The 19,764-nt window shown below is 52.4% G+C and overlaps 2 protein-coding genes across 14 annotated transcripts in view; one reads left to right on the top strand and one right to left on the bottom strand.

Moving 5' to 3' along the window:
* ERI3 (ERI1 exoribonuclease family member 3) overlaps positions 1 to 9,171 on the top strand; it is a 133,025-nt gene extending 123,854 nt beyond the window's left edge. For 4 of the 12 annotated variants that reach the window (XM_079777492.1, XM_079777496.1, XM_079777491.1 and 1 more), the window contains one exon: positions 8,550 to 9,044. In XM_079777492.1, coding sequence (XP_079633618.1) covers positions 8,550 to 8,632 — 83 coding nt within the window. In that variant the 3' untranslated portion in view covers positions 8,633 to 9,044. Of the gene's footprint in view, positions 1 to 8,549 lie in introns of all 12 variants that reach the window. The other 8 variants (XM_079777500.1, XM_079777495.1, XM_079777499.1 and 5 more) reach the window with 6 other exon arrangements.
* A 74-nt stretch (positions 9,172 to 9,245) lies between these two features.
* On the bottom strand, positions 9,246 to 18,284 carry DMAP1 (DNA methyltransferase 1 associated protein 1). Of its 2 annotated transcripts, none has more exons than XM_079777489.1 (11): positions 18,217 to 18,278; positions 17,915 to 18,024; positions 17,294 to 17,385; positions 16,865 to 17,060; positions 11,534 to 11,692; positions 11,238 to 11,405; positions 10,769 to 10,954; positions 10,549 to 10,620; positions 10,224 to 10,296; positions 9,795 to 10,090; positions 9,246 to 9,571 (listed from the first exon to the last, which is right to left on the bottom strand). In XM_079777489.1, exons 2-11 carry the CDS (start codon positions 18,017 to 18,019, stop codon positions 9,512 to 9,514), a joined length of 1,407 nt encoding a protein of 468 aa, XP_079633615.1. In that variant the 5' UTR covers positions 18,020 to 18,024; positions 18,217 to 18,278; the 3' UTR covers positions 9,246 to 9,511. The 2 variants fall into 2 exon arrangements, with proteins under 2 accessions (XP_079633615.1, XP_079633614.1); XM_079777488.1 differs by having other exon boundaries at positions 9,247 to 9,571; positions 17,915 to 18,063; positions 18,217 to 18,284.
* Between the last annotated feature and the right edge of the window lie 1,480 nt (positions 18,285 to 19,764).

Here is a 19,764-nt window from a genome sequence, read left to right as displayed (position 1 = left end):
CATCTGCCCTGGTTAGTCAGACCGTTAAAGAAAGGGGTGAGGACCCCCAGAAGACAGTCCCACAGGAGACTCCTGGGGGACAGGTTGAGGTGGAGGCTTGGTTGGGGCAGAGGTGGCTGCCAGGTATGGTGGATGTGCTTAGCTGGTCTCAGTAGCCACCTCCGTCCCTGGCCAGGTCCTCTTCACTTAGCGTATCTGGCTATCCTCTGGCACTTCTAGCTCTGGCATCCCAGAGCAAGGAGGAGGGTGAGGCTTCTTGGCCCCTCTACCTGGATGGGGCCTTGGCTAGAAACAAGTGGGGGGAGGCGGGCACCCATTATAATGGCCGGAGCAGCCTCCCTGTTACTACGGCGTATTTCACTTTTAATTCTGACATATAATGTAATGATCTTTTTTAAGGCCCGATGATATTATCTGCCTGACTAGATTATTGAGTCTTCATCATCTCCAGATAAATTTATGGCCAGGACGAGGCTCAGGATTTATCATCAGTCAATAGAGCTCGATACTCTAACAAGGCGTGTAATAAGATATACATATTTAATGATCCAAGGGGAGGAGCGCTAATGGGAGCCCCGAGTGAGTGGGCCACAGGGCTGGGGCTCTGCCCTAGGGCTGCCATAGCAGGAGGGGCATGGATGTGGTCTTTGCCCTGTAGTCCCAGCTCTGGCCTCAGTCTCCTCCTTGTCAGGACTCTGGGACGAGGCAGACAGGGCGGGCGAGGCAGCACTAGGGACCGTCTCAGAGCTGGGGCCTAGACCTCTCCAGCCCAGAGGGTGCATGCACCTCGCTGGGGAACTCTCCCTGCTTCTGGGCCATGGAGGGGTTGGGGTATCCTTAGACCTGTATACCCAGGCCCCTGCGCACGAGGGTGGGCCCACAAGGGGAGGGAGTGCCGGGGCTGCGTGCCCAGGCCGCTGATGGTGACGGATGGTTTTTCATTACAGCCTCTCAGGTCCTGCCCGCGCCCTGTGTGGAAATTCTATTTATTCCCTAATTTGTAAAAATTCCCTCTTTATCTGATCCCAATCAGGGCGGGGTAATTGGCTCTCTGGGGCAGCGGCTGGGGTCCTTGATGAAGAGCTATGTGGATGTACCCAGCCCGGCCCCCACCCGGCCCGCCACCAGGGCCCACAATTAATAATGATTTGCAAATGGCAGACAAGCAATAACACAGAAAGATGTGGCGTCCGCGCTGCCTCTTCATTTCCTCCCCGTGCAGATATAAATGGCCACAGAACAAAAACCCAGCACTATAAATTCTGGAATTAGTTATTCACCGGGATAAATGGGCCTGGAGCCCCCAGCCCTCTCCTGCCACCCTTCTTGCCTCCTTTCCCTGAGCCAGGTCTGTATCCCCAGGTGTGTTCCCAGCCTGGCCCCTGGCTCCTCTGCATCTTTGTCTCCCGACTCAGTTCCCCGGCTTCCTCCTGGCCCCTTCCCACCACTCTAGCTGCCCCTTCCTGTGGGGCCCAGAGTGGGGCGTGGTCACTGCTCGGGGTCTGTAGCTTCCTCAGCCTCCAGCTCCTCTCACTGACCAACCTGGGTTCTGTCCCCACTCTGCACTGGGATTTGAATGGAGTTGACATATCCTGCCAGGCCTGGGAGTTCCGATCCGGGTTGGTCTTGGGCATCTTCTTTGGCTTTGGGGACCAGTCTAGTCATTTGCCCGGCCAAGTCTGAGTCGGGCCCCTGGTGGCCAAATGTGATGTAAGTGACATAAGGGGTGTGATGCGGTGCTTACTGGTCAGGCTGTTGTGGGATATGTTGGCACATGCATTTCCGGGCACTCTGCCCTCTCGGCCAGGCGCATCCTCTCCCCACCCCCCAAGTGGCTGTGAGCTGGCGGGTAATGGGCGTGTAATGGCCTCATTTCCATGCCCGGCCTCCAGGAGCAGCGGTAAGTGTTTGATTGCCTTAATTTCCAAACACATCATTATCCCAGCTTTACCAGCGCTTAATAAACACTTTATGAGGATTTTTTTAAAAACATCTTCGGTCCGCATACTTCTCTGAAGTGATAAACTCTAATTAAGTCTAATATTTAAAAATATGGTAATGGTGAGTTGTTTGAATAAGTGGACTGCATTTCTGTAATTTCATTATTACGTAAAGCACGCTAATTATTTGGAGCGCGCTTATTATGGAGAGAGAAATCGCCTGCTAATCAAGATGAAATTGCCTTTTCCCCTTATTGTGGAACCACCGTCATCCTTCACCATCAGCCCTGTGGCACCTCCAGGCACCTCGGTGGGATGGAGGGGGGTGAGGGGGGCACTGAAGAAGGGGTCACTTTGGAGTTGAGGCTCTAAGGGCCCTGTCTAGGGGGAGGGAATGGGAGCTGTGGGAGCCGTGTCTGTGGAGAGATGGAGTCTTTATCTGGAGGGGTGTGTCACATGGGACAAGGTGGCACTGTCGGGGGGCCCAGAGGACTGGGGGCCATGTCTGGGACAAGAAACCAGGGGTTAGGAAATAACAGAGAGTTACTGTTGGAATAACAATATTATTATTGGTTATTATTAGAGTAACAACAACAATAATAACTAACCCAGCCACTGTTTTAAGCACTTGACAAAAACTCATTTCATTTTTTAAAAAACCCTTTGAGGGGAATAATTGCTGTAATTATCATTTTTATTCCCATTTTAGAGAAGAAGAAATTGAAACTAGAGAGGTTCACACAGTTATTAAGTGGTGGCATTTGGATTCGAACCCAGAATGTAAGGGCATACAGGGTCCCTCTGCTGGTTCAATCCTAAATTCACTGCCTTCCCTCTGAGCTGCAGTTTGCTGTTGTATCCTGAACTGACCCAGCCGTAGCTTAGGGTGCTGGCCCCCAGCAGAGAGTTGCAATTTAGCAAGTAAAATATAGGACACCGGTTAAATCAGAATTTCAGATAAACAACAATAATTTTTTTAGTATATATGCATCTCAGGTGGGGCTGGAGACATATTTAATCTGGCAAGCCTATGTCAGGCAGGCGAAGATTGACCCACTGGCCCTTTGCTCTCCAGCATGCTGCTGCCCAGATGTCCAGACAAGCAGAAAGATGTGGCGATAAAACAAGCTTCTAGAAAGTCTGCACACTCAGGGCTCTTGCTCGCTCATTCTTCCCATGGTTCCTACTCCTTGCACTGTTCTCCCCACCCCCTCTCTGCTGGTCCCTGCTCCACAGGTTCTGGCCACACTCCCACCAGCTCCTGGAGGTCACTGATAAGGTGTGCTACCAGGTTGAGCTCCCAGCCAGGAGGCCTCGGGTTGGGTCTGAGTCGTTTTTAGGCCACATGGCCTCATATTTTCAAAGGTCATCAGCTTGTCTCCCTGCTGCCCTGATGTCCTCTTTGCCTCTTTGATCATTTCACATTTATTCTCTTTCCTGACTCCAATAGACCCACTTACGGGAATTGTGTGTGCTGGTATGACAGAGGTATCATATCAAAAGGGCGAGGAAAGTGCGGGTAGTCAATCCATGGTGATAGAACAAGTGGCTGTCCACTAGTGAGAAAAATAAAGTTAGCTCTTCTGTTTCTCACCATGTACAAAATAAACTCTACACAGTTTAAAAAGTTAAACATAAAAACGGAAAGTATTAGAAGAAAATATATAATGGTTTTCTAATAACACCGGGATAGAGAAGGCCTTTTTAAGCAAGATATAAAGCCTAGAAGACAAAAAGGAAATGTCTGATAAGTTTAGATGTCCCATAGGAACCTCAAGACTTAACACATCTGGAGCTAAGTTCATCACTGACCCCAACCTGCACCCTCTCTTGGTTTGCCTTATCTCAGTGAGTGGCACTAAGATTCTGGACTCCTCGCTCCAGCCTGCCAATCCCCTCACTAAGGCTTGCTCATCCTATTTCCTGACAATCTCTTTCCTCCGTCCACTTCTCCAGGTCACAGTAGGCCTCCACCTCTGCCTCTGCCGCCTCTGCCTAGTTCTGGCCTCCACTTCTGGCCTGGACCATAGTACAGTCTGCTAATTGGTGACTCTGCTTGAGCGTTAGTCCCTCCCATCCTCAAATGATCATTCTGAAACACAGGTTTGGTCCTGTCATGCTTCTCCTTAAACATGTTAGTGTCTCCCTGTCATTCCCAGAATAATAAAACCTTACGTTTCTTAGCTTATCATTTGGGACTATCATCAGTTTTCTCTAGCCAGTCCCTGCTGGCCTCACTAGCTTCATCTCTTGCCACTCCCCTGCCTCTTATTCTTCATCACCCCACCACCACCACTTGCTAAACTTCACATTTCCCCTCCAGAATGTGTCTATGCTGCTCACTGTGCAAGGACACCTCCCCAACTTCAACCCCAACATTCTGGCGAGCCCCTCCCATACGCCCCTCAGACCTCTGCTTAACTTCGTCCTGCCCGGATCCCTTTTCTGATCCTCAGACTGAATGAGGTGCCTTTTCTGTGCCTCCTTTTCTCAGCCCTGTTCAAACTGCACCACCTACAGGTCTGCCTCTGAGCTCTTCAAGGACAGGGAGCTGCAGTCTGTGCAGCCCTGTGGCCACCATGGCCATGTGCGCCCAGCACACAGGTGTCAGTGTGTTTGCTGAACTAGTGAGCACACAAAGGAATGACCTCCAAGACATTCCTTGGCCCCCTTCCCTCCTAGGGGTAGCCTGGCCCAGGTCCTGCTTCCTGTCCTCTAATGTTCAATTCCCAAACAAGTGCAGCTAACCATGTCAGCCTCAGGCGGTTGTGCCCGGTGAGCTCTCACTGGGTGTCCCGATGGTCTGAGCTACCCTCCACTAGCAGCTCCTTTGCCCAGCAGATACAGGGCTATCCTTGGGCCGGCCAACAAGCTTATCCTTTGTTAGGTGCTAGCTCTACTCACCTGTCTGGGGGATTTATGCCACCGCACCCCTCCCATTGTGGTCTTGGCAATATAAAAATATTTTCAACATTAAGAATATTAATGCCCATAAAAAGAAGAGAAGAGGGTCATTTTTTTCACAAGTTGATGACCCTGCAAGAACATAAAACAGGTTAGTCTTCTAGAATTTGGAGGTGATGAAGACCTGTTTCTGGAGGCCTTCAGTGTGAGCACAGGCTGTGACCCAGCTCCTCATGTCCCCCACCCCATAACAGCTTCAGGCTCACCTCATTAGCTCAGTGAGAGGCGCCAGAAGATGGGGCTGCTGCCCCACGTGGCCCGGGGCTTCAAACAGAGGACTCTCCCTGCTGCCGTCTCTCTGATCTGTTAAAAGACCCAGATCTGTCTCTGTGCTTCTGCCCAGTTCCCTCGTTTTCTAGCCATGCCAATGACTGTGTAAGCTGATCAGTAAGTAGGTCGCATGGGCTTTTATGAAGGCTTCCAGGGCGGGAGAAGGAGCTTGTGCTGAAAACCCGCAAGTGCTGTGCCACTGACTTTCTGGGTGAACTGAAACAAGTGTCTCCCCATCTGGGTTCCTTTCTTCATGTCGTAGACCAGTTGCAACGAGACTCCACAATCCCCAGTAAACAGGACCAGTAGTCAGTCCAAGTGGGGGAGTGAATGGTGGTTGGTTTCATCAAGTGTGCCAGCCGTGTCATCCATGCCATAGATTGTGCATTATACACTTTCTCACCATCGGGTGAAAGCTAGCATCCTTGTCTTCCCTTCAAAGAGGCATTCCAAACAGAAGGCATGTACAGAGACCCGCGGTACATCACCTGTTACTCCTCATAACCCTGAAGGCGCGTCCATTGCCACCTTGTGGAGGACCTGAGGCTCAGAGAAACTAACAGGGCTGTCGCCAGTGGGCAAAGTTCAGACTTCAAACAAGTCTGTCTAACTCCAGAACCTACTTTGTCATTTTCAGAAAACAGTAAGTGGTTCCTTGACATGGGAAGATAGAGGTTAGGACTTTAAAGAGGAAAGGAGGTGACCAGGTTTGTGTAAGAAAGATCACTTTGGCAACAAGAGAATGAATTTGAGGGGGAAAGAGGACAAGTTATTGCTGTAAAAGCAAGAAATGATGTGCTGGCCAAGGCAGTGACTGCCAGAATGACAGGAAGTAGGTGATTAGACAGAAAATAAGAGTCTGCAGTTCACACTTGATTAGATTTGGGGAGTGAGGGAGAAGGCCAGGTGTCCGGCCTGACTCAGGTTTCTTGTTTGGGCGTTTGGGGGTGCCTTTCACTGGGATGGAGAACACAGGGGAGTAAAGAGGACGTTTTGAGTTTGTATGGAGATCTAGAAAGAGATGTTCCAGAGCACCTGGGTCTGTATCTGAGCCAGGAGAGAGGTCCAGGCTGCAGACGGAGATCCTCGGGGGTTCTGACGTTCCTCATGTGAATGAAGCCGTCTCGTGTGTAGTCAGAAGAGGTCAAGGACAGATGCTGGGGCACATGGGTCTTCTGCCAGCTCAGGGCCAGGCACAGGTGGGAGGTCAGTGCTTGCCCTTGGGTGGCCGGTGGCCTGGGGGCAGGGGCTGGGCACTTCCACTTGGGCCAGGGGAAGCAGATTGAGTGATTTGTCCAGCACTGAGGGAGGAGCCAAATGAAGTCAATAGAAAACTAATTTTCTTTTCTGCTGGAAGAAATGAGGTGTGTGGCCGCTGGGTAATTGCAGATAACGAGGGGACTTATTCTTAATATGCAGAGCGGCTATGGTCCCCAGAGTACAGGAGACAGGAAGAATTGGAGGTGCCCGAACAAGACCAGACTTATTTAGGAAGAAAATCACCCTATCAGAGTCCATCTGATGGCGTTATCACAGCCCTAGGCCCTATCATAAACCCTCCCCCCTCCCAGGGTCCCTCCTACCCAATCCCACCTTCCCCCCTCCTGCATGGCCCCTCCTGCCCCATTCCCCTGCCTTTCAACTGCCTACCTCCTCCTGTCACAACCCCCTCCCTCCACTCTCCACCCCCACCGCACAGGCATACACACTAAGGGAGACAAATGACAGAGCCTCCGATGAGCGGGGTGTGTGTCCGGCCCATAAACCACGGGGATGGGTCACGTCTGGAGTTGCCATGGCCGCCACTACCCACCCATCCGTCTTCCCTCTTCTGCTTCAGACCAGCCCTTGTAGCTTCTTGAGTCTCTGGAGGAACAAGGTATCCCTGTGACTAGGTCCTGGGTCACACCTCTCCATGCTCACATCTACCATCGATGCATTCATGTTGAGCTCTGCAAGACAGGGCCCAGTCTGGCCTAAGCAGGGGCTGCAGAGCTGGTGACTGGCTCATGATACTGGCCCTGGCCTGACCAGAGACTTCTTACCACCTTTTTAGCTCTGGTGGGTCCCCTTTCTAGTCTAAGGTCCCGGCAAGGGCAGGTTGAGAGACTCAGTAGAAGGGGTTGGTCCTTGGCAGCTGTGGAGCCTCCTGACCCCACCTTGACCTTACCACCTCCCATACCTGATTATGACATCAATGTGCAATACCTCTGCCATCACAACCATCGATCCCATCAGGGCTGGTGGCAGCTGAGGCCCTGATTATGGGCTGGAGTGTCTATGGGAGGTGGGAGAGGGGGTGGGAGGAGAGGCTGGCGAAGGGATCAGGAGTTGGTGGCTGCTCTGGGCAGTGGAAAAGAAAAACCCAGGCCCTTGGCCATTTCTATCCTGGGCTTACTATAGTGGGACAAGCTCTGGGAAGTTGTACCTCCTGCTGGTGATGACAGAACACATCCTGATCCATGTCCATGATACTAAAGCCCCAGTATACCTGTTCCTGTGGCCACTAGGATTCTGGGACAGCTTGGAGTATGGGGAACAAAACTGGTGAAATTGCATGACAGGGTCTGGCAGACACAGACACATTTAACCTGAGCCACAGCCAGACAGGGCTAAAGCCCTACCAGCACCAGCTTTGAGCCTGCTGGGGTAAGAGAGGCAGGGCTTGGGCTCAGGTGTGTCCAATGGAAGGTTAATGGCCAGGGCGTTACAGAACCACGAACCTGCACCCTCTCCACTGGTCTGGGACTGCACAGGAGCAGGTTCCAGGCAGGTTGCTGTTGGAGCACATAAGCCTGGGGCCCAGGGCAGGTGTCTCCCAGGGCCCTGGCCCAGAAGTGCCGAGGCTTGTGCCTTGTCACCAGTGATTATGGCCTGGGCCACATCTTCCACACACGCAAGTGGCGGCAAAGTCACCCTGGCCGTGGGCGTGATGAATGGCCGCACAGTAATGAAATGGAGACATCAAGGCGGGTGGCGGGAAGACGGAGTGTGGCGGACAGGCCGTCCCCACGCGGCGGCAACAAGAAGGATCGCCCAGCGGCCGGGGGCCGTCAAGGGAGAAATTACACATTTACTCTGCCTTTTTCTTACTGCGACGGCGCCCATACATCACCACTGGGGCCGGGGCGGGACACGCCGGCCAATTTCCAGCATGAATTATGGGACCGAGAAACATTGAGACCAGGCTTCCTGCCCGGCCAGCATCATCCAGCCCAACCTAAAGCTGGAGGTGCTGCCACAAGGGAGTGGGACCCCCTAGTTTAAAGTCTGGCTCCTGAATCTGACCCTGCTTCCCACCCATGTAAGAGCACCTATGGGCATGGAAGGGAAGGATCTGGGGCCCATCTAAATGTCTTTTCTTTCTCATTTTAGATGACTGCAAGAACATTGCCAACATCATGAAGACACTTGCATATCGAGGCTTCATCTTCAAGCAGACCTCGAAGCCGTTCTGATTGGCCGAGAACGGGATGGGGCAATACAGGGTAGCTGCTTGGCCCAACCCAGAATCCTCCTCTCCCTCACCAGAGGGAAAAGGGAGAGTGTCCCCAGCCTGCCCTGCGGGCTTGTGCCCTGGGTAAGGGCTTGGCCACGTGGCCCCTCTGGAGCAGATACTTTGTGGCCCCCCATCCCCATCCCATAACCTCAGCCCAGTATTAGCCCCTCCCATTATGGGCCTGGGCTAGGGGACCCAGGCACTTACTGCCTCTCCCTGGTACACAGGCTTCTGCTGGGGCCACCAAGCCCCCTGTGCCCCCTCCCATCTGTAGTGCATGGTGTGTGGTGCCCCCAGGGCTCCAGGACAGATCTCGTGTCCACCCCATCCCCGCTGTGAACGTGCCACTGAATAAAGTCGGGGAAATGAGGCCCTGGGTAATGTGTGGACCAGATATGCTGTGCCTGATGCTGTCAGGAAGGGTAGGAGCTAGTGTGTTCCAGGCTGCTCTGTGCTCAAGGCCACCAGTGCAGCTAGCTGTCACTGACGTCCCTCTGAGCCCCGTCCCCCCCATGAATATGCACAGGGCCACAGCCACTGAGCTTGAAGCTGCTGGTATGAGGCCATGGCTGCATGTGAGCCACCTTGAGTGTGGAACCACAGGTGTTCCTAGGCACAGGTGTTTGGGCAACATGGGCAGTGCTTAATGGTTAGAGGGCTACTAAGGGCCTCCGTGCAAGTAGGCCCCAATGCCACCCATAAAGTGGGTGTGGTGACTCCCTCCTGCCCACCCTCCCAGCCAGGGGCGGCAGAAATGGTGGGAAAGAAACGGAAGCAGCCCAGTCCACCTCAGCAACTCTATTTACACAGCAGCAGCATTCACACCCAGTGTGGCCCCTCATGGCTTCTTGGCTTTCTTCACAGAAGAGGAGCTGGAGGCCGATTCCCGTCGCTTCCTCTGAGGATACACAGAAGATGATGAGATCAATGGCCAGCCCCTGAGGCCTGATTCAGGCTTGGTGCCTGTGTCTCACACTGGCCATCCACCCACTCCTGCCCTGTCTCCACCCCAGAGTGACAATTCCCATTGCAGGCACTAGAGGGAGCAAGCCTGTGCACACATGTGAGCATGCTCACATGCAGGGCCAGTTCATACTCTTCCAGCTTGTCCAGGCTCTTACCGAATTGGGCGTGAGAGGTGCACCCACCACATCAATGATGGTGTCCTTGGTGAGATCAGGGGCAAGACCAGATTCAGGTACCGCTGACTCAGCAGAGGCCGGGGCCGGGCCTGATGCTGGTGTGGCAGGGGCCCCCAGCACGCCAGCCCGGGCCAGTGCCTCGTGCCGGTGCCGCAGCATCTGAAGCTCATACTCGCAGTTGGCACAGGCCTGCTTGAGCTCGTAGAGCAGCACCAGGTCACTCCGCAGCTCGTTGAACATGTGCACCAACTCCTCCGTGGGTGTGGGGCTCAGTTCTGCAGGTGGGGGTGGAAGGCACAGGGCAGAGCCAGGGTGTGCTGGGAGGCTGGCAACAGGAACCGCCCTCCCCCTGCCTTTATCCACGGCCTCGGGAGGGTCCATCCTGAGGGGCCCGGCCTCCATACTCACCTACACCCAGCTCCAGCAGCATCTGTTCCAAGGCCTTGATCTTCTTCTGTCCCACAGAGCTTGGCAGCTTCATCTGCAATGACCCAGCAGCTCAGCCCTCTCCCCCACAAGCACCTTAGAATGAAGGGGACTACAGGCAGTGGGGGAGTGGGAGAGAAGTTAACCCCTGAGGCAGCTCTGGGGCAGAAAAGGAAATAGCCAGCAAGTGGAAGCTATGACCACAGCCTGGCCACATCCCCGAGGCCACCTCGACCTGCAGCACATGGCACCGCCTCTCCTGCTCCCGCCCAGGGCCCAAACACATTGAAGGAAGTGACACACGTACCCGCTGGCTCCTCAGCGTGACACCTGCAGACTTGAAGTCTGGAAACTTGATGCCTGCCGTCTCGGGAACAGCCTGGGAGAGAAGGCGTTGGGATGTCACAGGCAGTAGACCTAGTGTGAGTCCCAGCACCCTGCCGGCTCTGGGAGCTCAGAGCCTTCCACTAGGTCCCCTGTGCCAGGCGCCCCCTCCACCCTGAGCTGGGCTGATTTAGTCTCCACACCGGCTTCTCGGCCTCCTTTTTCTGGGGTAGCTTCTTCTTGGGGGCCTTGCGTTCAGTGCGCCGCTGCTCTGCAGTGGTGTCCGCCGCCGTTATCAGCTTCTGCAGGTCCTGACTGCGCTTCTCCCGCTCCTTCTTCCGGGCCTCGATCTTGCGCAGCTCCTGTAGCAAGTACTCCTCCTCTGCCACCTGGGAAAGTGAGAGATGCTGACCCATGTGCAGGTACTTGGGGAGGGAGGGCAGACGGAGACGAAGGGGTGCTGGGGAATCTGAGAAGTACAAGATCATGAGTGACGTGAAGGGCTATCAGAGCAGGGAGGGTGGGTAGTGAGGGGGTAGGACTGGGAGGGGGGCGCACACAGGTACCAACCAGTGGGAGGTAGGGGGACTTGGGGCAAGAGAGTTGAGGGTATTGAGGATGGAGACAATGGATTTGGGGGCATGGAGGAGAGTTTGGGGGCTCAGGGCTGACCTGCTCTGGGGTCCGGTTATAGAGGCGCTCCAGCTGTTCCTTCCGCCGTCGCTCATGCCCAGCATCAAATACTGGTATCTTAAGGTCTGTGCCTGGCACAGCCCGCACATTGGCAAGCTTAGCACAGATGTGGTAGTACCGTTCCTTCAAGTCCTCCACGGAACGCTTCTGAGGATAAAGACATGGGGGATGGGCTGGGGCGGGGGACACTCAGAGGCATGTGGAAGGGGGGGCATGAGAGCTGTGGGCCTGCTAGGCCTGGGGTTAGGCACACATGCAAATGAACACCAGCTCACCTTGAACTGCTGGTGGTCATACCGGTCATGGATAACTACAAAACGAAGATCAAAGCGGCGGCTGAGATCGAAGAGGTGATCAGTTTCTGCTTTAGTCCAAGCGTCGTCATGAAGATAGAGCTGGTACTCCTGCTCTGAATACACGGGCACCTGCACCGTCTACTGGCACAGAGGGGCAGAGTTGTAGCATGCCCACGTGGTGTCATGTCCAGTGGGCTCCAGTCTGCTTTGACCCAGCCCTCTTGTTTATTGCCAATCCCTGGGCTAGACAAAATCAAATCCTCTGCCTGGGCCTTGCACAGGCAGCCTCGAGAGGTGTTTCCAGAGTAAGGAAAGAAACTGCTTGATCAGAGGCCCAGGCACCTGCCTCTGTGTCTACTCCAGGAGCCACTTCACCATGCCTTTGGCTCCACAGCCCCAGTAACCGCACACATGCTCCTGCCCCCATAGTTAAGGTGACAGGCCCACAAGATAAGCACTTCTGTGGAGGCCAAAGGTCAAATATGGAGGGGGGCAGATGGCTAAATACTGGAAAAAGGCCCACTCTTCTAGTCCACGGACACTTGTCTGGAGCACGCCTGCCATCCAGTGGTGGCAGTGAGACGTGCAGCTCCCCCAGAGCTGGCTAAGGTCACACAGCTCTACAGAAAAGGCACCTGAATCCTACTTCCAACATATGCACCCCAGCCCGTGCATCCCCTAGACCAGTGATGGCGAACCTATGACACACGTGTCAGCACTGACACGCGTAGCCATTTCTGATGACACGCGGCCGCTGAGGCGGCCGCATGCCGAGGATGAAACATTTGCTGCTCCTGAGGATGAAACATTTGCGAAATAATGTTTTTTCCTCAAAGTGACACACTACCCAAGTTATGCTCAGTTTTTTGGCGAAGTTTGACACACCAAGCTCAAAAGGTTGCCCATCACTGCCCTAGACCTTCCTCAGGGACAAGCAACACCACCACCAGCTGAGTCTGCCAGTCAGGGACCCCAAGAAAGAGTCAATGCCAGGCTGGACCAGGGAAGTTTCTCTATCAAAAACCACAGGGCTCTGAACCTGCTCTCAAGACCCTAATTCCAGCTGCCTCTTGAACGTCTGTGGAGGTTCCACATACAACTTAATATGTTCAAGTGACCGATATTAACAAGACTCATTGTGGTAATCATTTTGCAGTATATACAAATATTGAATCATTATGTTGTACGCCTTAAACTAATAATGTTATATGTCAATTATACCTCAATTTAAAAAAAGTAAAAAATATGTTCAGTACTGAGCACATCACCCTCCCCCAAATTTACATCTCCTCCAGTCCAGATCTCAGTCACAGTCACCATCAGCCCAAGCCAGAAACTGGGGAGGCATCTTAATTCCGACCTTTACCCTTGACTCCCCCTCACCCCACAGACAAATCTGTGGCTTTTACCTCTGGAAACTATCTACTGCGACATCCCAATCAAGATCACCACTACCATTTTCCTGGATCAGAGAAACAGCCCTCCCATGGTCTCTGCCTCCACTCAGTCCTCCCCTAAGCAATTCTCCATCTGCAGCCAAGATGGATCTCTGAACAGTGCTACTCAAAGGACAGCCTACAGGCCAGTGCTGTCTGCACAGTTATCCCTGGTGTATGGTAAGAAAACTGAGAGTAGGCACTTAGAAACCTTTGTAACAATTTTACAGTAATCACACACTGCTGAATCTGACAGAGAGAAACGCGGACTTGTATTTTGTCTAATCTATTTTTAGATATCCTTTACCATGGATAACTTGAGAAGCACTGTTCTAGAATATATATCTGAGCAGGTCACCCAGCCATCCATTTTTAAGCCCCTCAAAGGCTTCCACTAGCCCCAAAGTACCCTAAACTCAATAGTAAGGGTTGTCTGGTTCATTTCCTACCTTCAGGGGTCAGCCCAGGGCCAGGCACCCTACAGGTATCAATGAATATTTACTGAGTCAGTCAGTGAAGCCAGGGGTGAAAGACCTCTCTCTGCCGCCATTGTCCCTCCTAGACCTCAAGTTTCAACCCAATGACTAGCAGTGATGTCTCCCTCAGCTTTGGTTGTTCTTGCCTGAAATGCCTTCACATTTCCCCATTCATTCTTCCTAAATAACGTCTTATCTCCTCTGGGAAGTCTCTGGTTTCCCAGATTTGGTTAAGTATCCCTCCTGTGCATTTCAATGCCATTTATTTTAATAAAGTACTCAGGAACTGTGTAGCCAGTCCTGCTCTCAAGGAGCTCACAGTCAAGTGAAGGAGCCATTCATTCATTCAACAAACATTCATCATGGGCCTGCTAGACCTCTGCTGGGACAGGGATGACAGTCCAGCTGAAGAAACAACACAATCGTCTGATGACAAAGGTTTGCCTCGGGTGTAATGAGTGACACCTGATCCAGCCTGGGAACAGGGTTGGTCAGGGTGGAGGTAAATGAGGTCTGGTATAGTCTTAAGGAGTGAACTGGTGAGGGAAGACGGTGGAGAAAATCCGAGGCAGAGAGAGCAACACAAACACAGTGATGAGAAACAGCCTCGTGTGTGTGAGCTTGGCAGTTAGGGACACAAGTAAAGGGCGACACGGGGAAAGGCATGAAGAGTCAGCAGAGACCAGCTGCTGAGGCCTTGTGTGCCCTGAGGTGACTGGAGCCAACAGGCTAGTTTTAAAGAGAGTGAAGTGGTCATGATTCTCTTTTGCAAAGAGCACCTGGCAGCAGTGAGGACAGATGGGGTGAAAGGAGAGCCTGGGAGACTAGCTGGCAGGTTTTAGAGAGAATGCAGGTAAGAAGTGAGGCCTGAACTAAATCAGCACAAGTAGAAGGTAGAGAAAAGGGCACAGACTTGAGGCTTTAAAAACCAGAGGACTTGGCAACTGGATGTGCAGTGGGGAGAGAAATGCTGTCGCTGGTGACTCCTGTGTTTCTGGCTTGAGCAAGAGGGCAGCAGGGAGCCATGGACTAGTAAGCAGGACTCCAGGAACCAGTAGTATTGGAGGGAAGATCATTTGTTCCCTTACCTCTGACTTCATCGCCACCTGTGGTCATCATGATCTTTCTAAAACTGAAATTTAAAAATCTGGCTATCCAAAGACATCAGGGCAAAGCCCAAATTCCTGAGCCTGGTTGCCTGACCTGGCCCTTCATCTCCCACCATGTTCTACCTTGGGCTTTAGGCTTCATCTACAGGGAAATGCCCACAGCATGCCATACATGTGACTGTTTTTTGTCGCCGTTTTGTTAATCCTCACCCGAGGATATTTTTCCATTGATTTTTAGAGAGAGTGGACGAGAGGGAAGGACAGAAACATCGATGTGAGAGAAACACATTCATTGGTTGCCTCCTGCATGAGCCCCGACCAGGACCCGGGTTGGGGAGGAGTCTGCAACCTGGGATCTTTTGGTCTGCAGGCCGATGCTCTATCCACTGAGCCAAACCAGCTAGGGCGTGACTGCTTTTAAATGTGTGCCTTTTCCTCATGCTATCCCCTCTGCCTGAAAAAAAATCACTGCACAACTTTCCTAATATCATCCAGTGACATCTTTCAAGACTCAACTCAAGCTCTAACTTCAGGAAGCTTCCATGACCTTCAGAGCCTCCCACTATAGCATGTATCCTACCAAATCATAATTGCCTGTTCCTCTCCCAACCCCTCCCTAACAACACGGACAGTTTCTGGAGGGTAGATATTGTGTCTGATTCATTTTTGTGTCCCCAATGCCTAGGGCCTGGCTTGGCATGGAGTGGTATTTATTAAATGCAACATGAATATTCTTTTGTCTTCACTTCAAATTATCTCATCCAACCTTTCCTCCCATTGCCTCAATGCATCACTTCTTGATTGTCCCTTCTCGATCTTACATCTTCAGCCTCTCCCTCCACTGGACCTGAGGGGCCCAAGATGGCGGTAAGATAGAAGAAACCAGGTTTGGGGCACAGGGGAGAGTGATGGGTCACACCTGGATGTGCTGCGTGTGAGAAGTCATCATGGGGAAGTATCCGGTGCAGTGGGATATATCAGGCTGAGGGGAAAGAAATCAGGACTTGGGAGTCCTGGGCTTAAGCCCCTAATGCTTTCAGGCTCAAAGCCCAGAGGCTGTTCCAGGCTGCAGGGAATGCAAGGTCATATTTTACAGTAGCTTAAGCAGAGGCCTAGAAAACCCTCGCTCAGCCCTGCCTCTCTCTGGCTGGCTGAGTCTGGGTAAGGCCTGCTCCATCTGAGCCTTAATAATCTAAACCAGAGGTAATTCAGGTTGGACTAGGGTGCCCACATAGGGGATTAAAAACAGGAAGACGTGATGTATTATGGAAACAGAATCAGTAGGATTGAATGAGTATCACTCAGTTCTAGCTCAAATGCCACCTTCTCAGAGAGGCCTGCTCTGGCCACCCTATCTAATGAGGTCATCCCCACACTTACAAGTTCATTCTATCTCATTTCATATCCCATTAATACCCTAGTTTCATTTTGTTGATGACTTTTATCTGAAAGAATCCCATTTATTTGCTTATATGTTTCCGATCTGTCTTCCCTTACCTTCTTTGTCCTGTTGTTGATTAAAATAATGTGAGAGCCCTGACTGGTTTGGCTCAGTGGATAGAGCGTCGGCCTGCGGACTGAAGGGTCCCAGGTTCGATTCCAGTCAAGGGCATGTACCTTGGTTGCGGGCACATCCCCAGTAGGAGGTGTACAGGAGGCAGCTGATCGATGTTTCTCTCTCATCGATGTTTCTGACTCTCTATCCCTCTCCCTTCCTCTCTGTAAAATCAATAAAAAATAATGTGAGAGCTAAGGGAGAAACTAAGTCAAGAATGATTCCCAAGTTTCTGGTTTGGGCAATTGCATGGGTAGTGGTACCATTCACTGATACGGGGAACAGGTTTGGGGGTAGGGAAGAGAGAGCACTTACTTGAACTGAAACACTGTGGGACCTTCAGGGAGAGATGTTAAGTAAAAGATGGGATATGTAGGTGCTGTTGATTTGGACTGGAGACATTAAGTTGGGGTCAGTGGCATACAGAGGGTAACTGAAGCCACAGGGCAAATGAGACACAGATAGGGAAAAGTATGGGGTGAGAAGAGCAGAATAGCTAGGACACAGCTCTAAGGAACAGCAACATTTGAAGGGTCAAGTGAAGCCACCAAAAACCAGAGCAGGTCCAGGGAAGGACAGGATCCCATGGCGGACAAGACCCAGAGTCCCATCCCGCAGGTATTTGCCTCAGGACTGAGGGGGTAACCATTGTTGAAACAAAGGCTCTTGAGCCCACACAAGTGGCTCACAGTGTGTGGATGACTGTGGCCTCTGTCCAAATGGCGGTGGCTCACCTTATTGAACCTGGCGAAGGGGTAGTCTTTGCCCTCCTCAGCTGCTCGTCGCCAGTGGAAGAACATAGCTCCATCCTTGCGGGCTGGGTTAGTGAATGGCATCCACTTCCAGGGCCGTACCTTCTTGGAGCCCAGCTTGGCCTTCACTGTGCGGTAGCCTTGACCAGTGTCACTGGGTAGAAGTGGGGGTGCATCCCTGACGGCAAGGTGTAGGGAGGCAAGAGGTTAGTGTCTGAGGTGTGAAGCCTTCGGTCTACCTAGGAAGTCAGGTCCTGGAGAGAGAGACCCGAGCTCCTCCCGCCTTCTCGAAGTGAGCAGAGCCCTGGCTGGGGCAGAGATACAGAAGAATTGCCAGAGAACTAAAAGTTAGGGACACGCAGGGGGTCAGCGACCAGGGCCTGGGGGGGGACGTGGGGTTCCAATACTTGCTTCTTGTCAGAGTAAAGCAGTGCATAGACCTCCCGGTGCATGCCCTCCGGCCTCTTGAAAGTCAGCGTCTCGGAGGACTTCTTGGACTTTTTCTGAGAAGAGGAACCACAGCCTAGACGCCTTTTCCTAAAAATTCTTTATCCCAGCTCAATCCCTGAACAAACCAGCAGGTACAATGACACACATACATACTATGACAGAGAACGAAGGCACAGAAACCCACTAACAAGGGCACCCCGGTGTAAGCAGGTCACTCCCCTCCCCAGCCTCACCTCACCTGGTAGAGTTCCAACCTGTCAGAGTAGAAGATACTTTCCCACCATCTCAGGATGTCACACCGAGTTGGTGCCTCCACCCCAATTTTTACAAGTGTCACATTCGCCTGGTCCTCTCATCGCTTCCAAGTGTCACACCCTCTTGGTCCCCATTTCCCACAGGTGTCCCACCTCCTCCGTCCCATCTCATCAAGGCAGCACATATTCTCTGTCCCGTTAGGTCACACATTTACCTCCCATCTCACTAGAGGTGTAGCCCCCCATCACCTCACCCATCTCTCTTCCGTGGCCACGCCTCCCCACCACTTCACCGCCGCTACCCAACGCTCTCGGGCGCCCCTGCTACCTTGTCCGGGTTGATAATGTCCTTCTTGCTGATGGTCCCGGAGGCTGCATCCCCCTCCGGACCCCCAAGTTCTAGAATGTCCCGCACATCCGCGCCAGTAGCCATCGCGCCTGCAATGGGGGGAGCGCCCCGAGGTCAAGGGTCAGTGCCTGAGGAGGGAGCAGGCTCAGATCAGGGGGCAGAGCCACTTCTGCCCAGGTCGGGGCGGGGTGGCCCGGGTCAGGTCGGGATTCCGTCTGCGTCCCGCCGCTTGGGTCTCCCTAAGGGCCCCAACTGCCTCCTAAACCCCAGCGCCTCCGCACCTGTAAACCCCCGCAGCCGCCACCACCGCTCCCCGATCTCTGCAAAGCCGCGGACAGAAACTTCCGGGCGTGCGCAGCAGATACGCGGCCGGCAGGAACACTTCCGGTCTGTGCTTCGCCGTAATGGAGCCCTGAGGCAGCGCAGTCCGAAAGCTACAGAACGCAGGGAGCGAGCCGCGGTCCTGGGCGCCCACCAGCCCGCCGGGGTTCCTGCACCGCTTGCTTTCTGGCACTTTCTCTCTACGTTGCATTTCCGTTGCATTTGGGGCAATGAAAAGAGTTCCCAGAACTTTGTGACCTTGGAAATCGCTTAATGTCTCTGAACCCATTTCTTCATTTGTAAAATGGAAATTGTAATAGTACCTGCTTAAATGAAGTACAGCTAAGCCATGTAAAACATTAACACCGCGCCTAGCACATGTAATTTTTTTTTTTTTACTTGAGTTCCCGGTGTTAATGTCCCCTGTTCATTAAGTGCTGAGTATGTACCAGGCACTCTGCTAAGCCATCGGAGATGGGGAGATAAACCAGACATGGCGGGGCTGCCAAGATGGAGTGAGGTCTGGCCCTCACTGGCACACATTTGATGGAGGTGTCTGCGGGTGGGGGCCTCGTGGGGCTTCCCTGGAGCCCAGCTTCCTGAAACTTCACTGGTCCAGGAACTAACTGTATTAGTGTGGATTACAAAGAGGACCAAGAACACGGCCCCTAGCAGGGAGCAGCTGAAAGAAATACCTCTCAAGGGAAGAAACTTACTGATCGCCCTGGAGAGAAACTTCTAGAACAGGATGTCCGGAAGAAGAGTAGAAGGGATGACCAAAGCAGCTCCCAACTTCATCTTCTGCAAATCAGCCTGCAAACAAGGAGTATACAGTGGGCATTGAGAATTGGGAATGAAGAGGGGCTTGTAAAGGCATTAAAGCCCCAAGCCGAGGCTTGCTAAAGACCCAGGCAGGGGCTGGAGGAGCAGGCAGCCCACAGAAGTTGGCTGTCAGTGTAGCCTGTTCTGGCTTGGAGGATACAGGGACACAGCAGCTGCATCCACAAGCCTAGCGAGACCCCCAAACTTTGGAGAACTGAGCCTGGAGGTACAAACCTTGCCTTGTTCCTGAGGCCTGGTTTCTGGGTGAATCTTCTGAACCAGGTCTTACAGCAGGAATTGCCCACGGGGTAAGGGAATGGTCCTTGGAGCCAGAAGCAGACAGAGCAGGGTAGAGGGTCCTGCACCTCTGCCTCAAACAGTTCACTCTACTTATAGTTAATTCATTGTGTAATTATTTGTTTAATATATATTACCCTTACTAGACTCATTTTTGTGAAGACAGTGATCATGGTACATAAATGTATGTATTGTCAGGCCTAGTTCTAGGCTCTGAGGATGCTGTGGGTGAATGACAAACAAATATCTCCTGGTGGGACTTATATTTAGTGGAGGAATAGAAATATTCAGCATATAAACAAAATAAATAATATAACTTTTTAAAAAAATATTTTTTATTTATTTCAGAGAGGAAGGGAGAAGGAAAGAGATACAAACATCAATGATGA

The sequence above is a fragment of the Cnephaeus nilssonii genome (genome assembly GCF_951640355.1).
Source record: "Cnephaeus nilssonii genome assembly, chromosome: 7".
Classification (NCBI taxonomy): domain Eukaryota; kingdom Metazoa; phylum Chordata; class Mammalia; order Chiroptera; family Vespertilionidae; genus Cnephaeus; species Cnephaeus nilssonii.
This window is presented reverse-complemented; position numbering and strand designations above follow the sequence as displayed.

Excerpts from the sequence above, each read along its gene's own strand:
- DMAP1 (XM_079777488.1), bottom strand. The coding sequence starts at position 18,019 with ATGGCTACTGGCGCGGATGTGCGGGACATTCTAGAACTTGGGGGTCCG. Across the intron at positions 11,693-16,864 it reads CCTTCGCCAGGTTCAATAAG|ACGGTGCAGGTGCCCGTGTA; the intron begins GTGAGCCACCGC and ends CTGTGCCAGTAG. Across the intron at positions 9,572-9,794 it reads CACCTCTCACGCCCAATTCG|AGGAAGCGACGGGAATCGGC; the intron begins GTAAGAGCCTGG and ends GTGTATCCTCAG.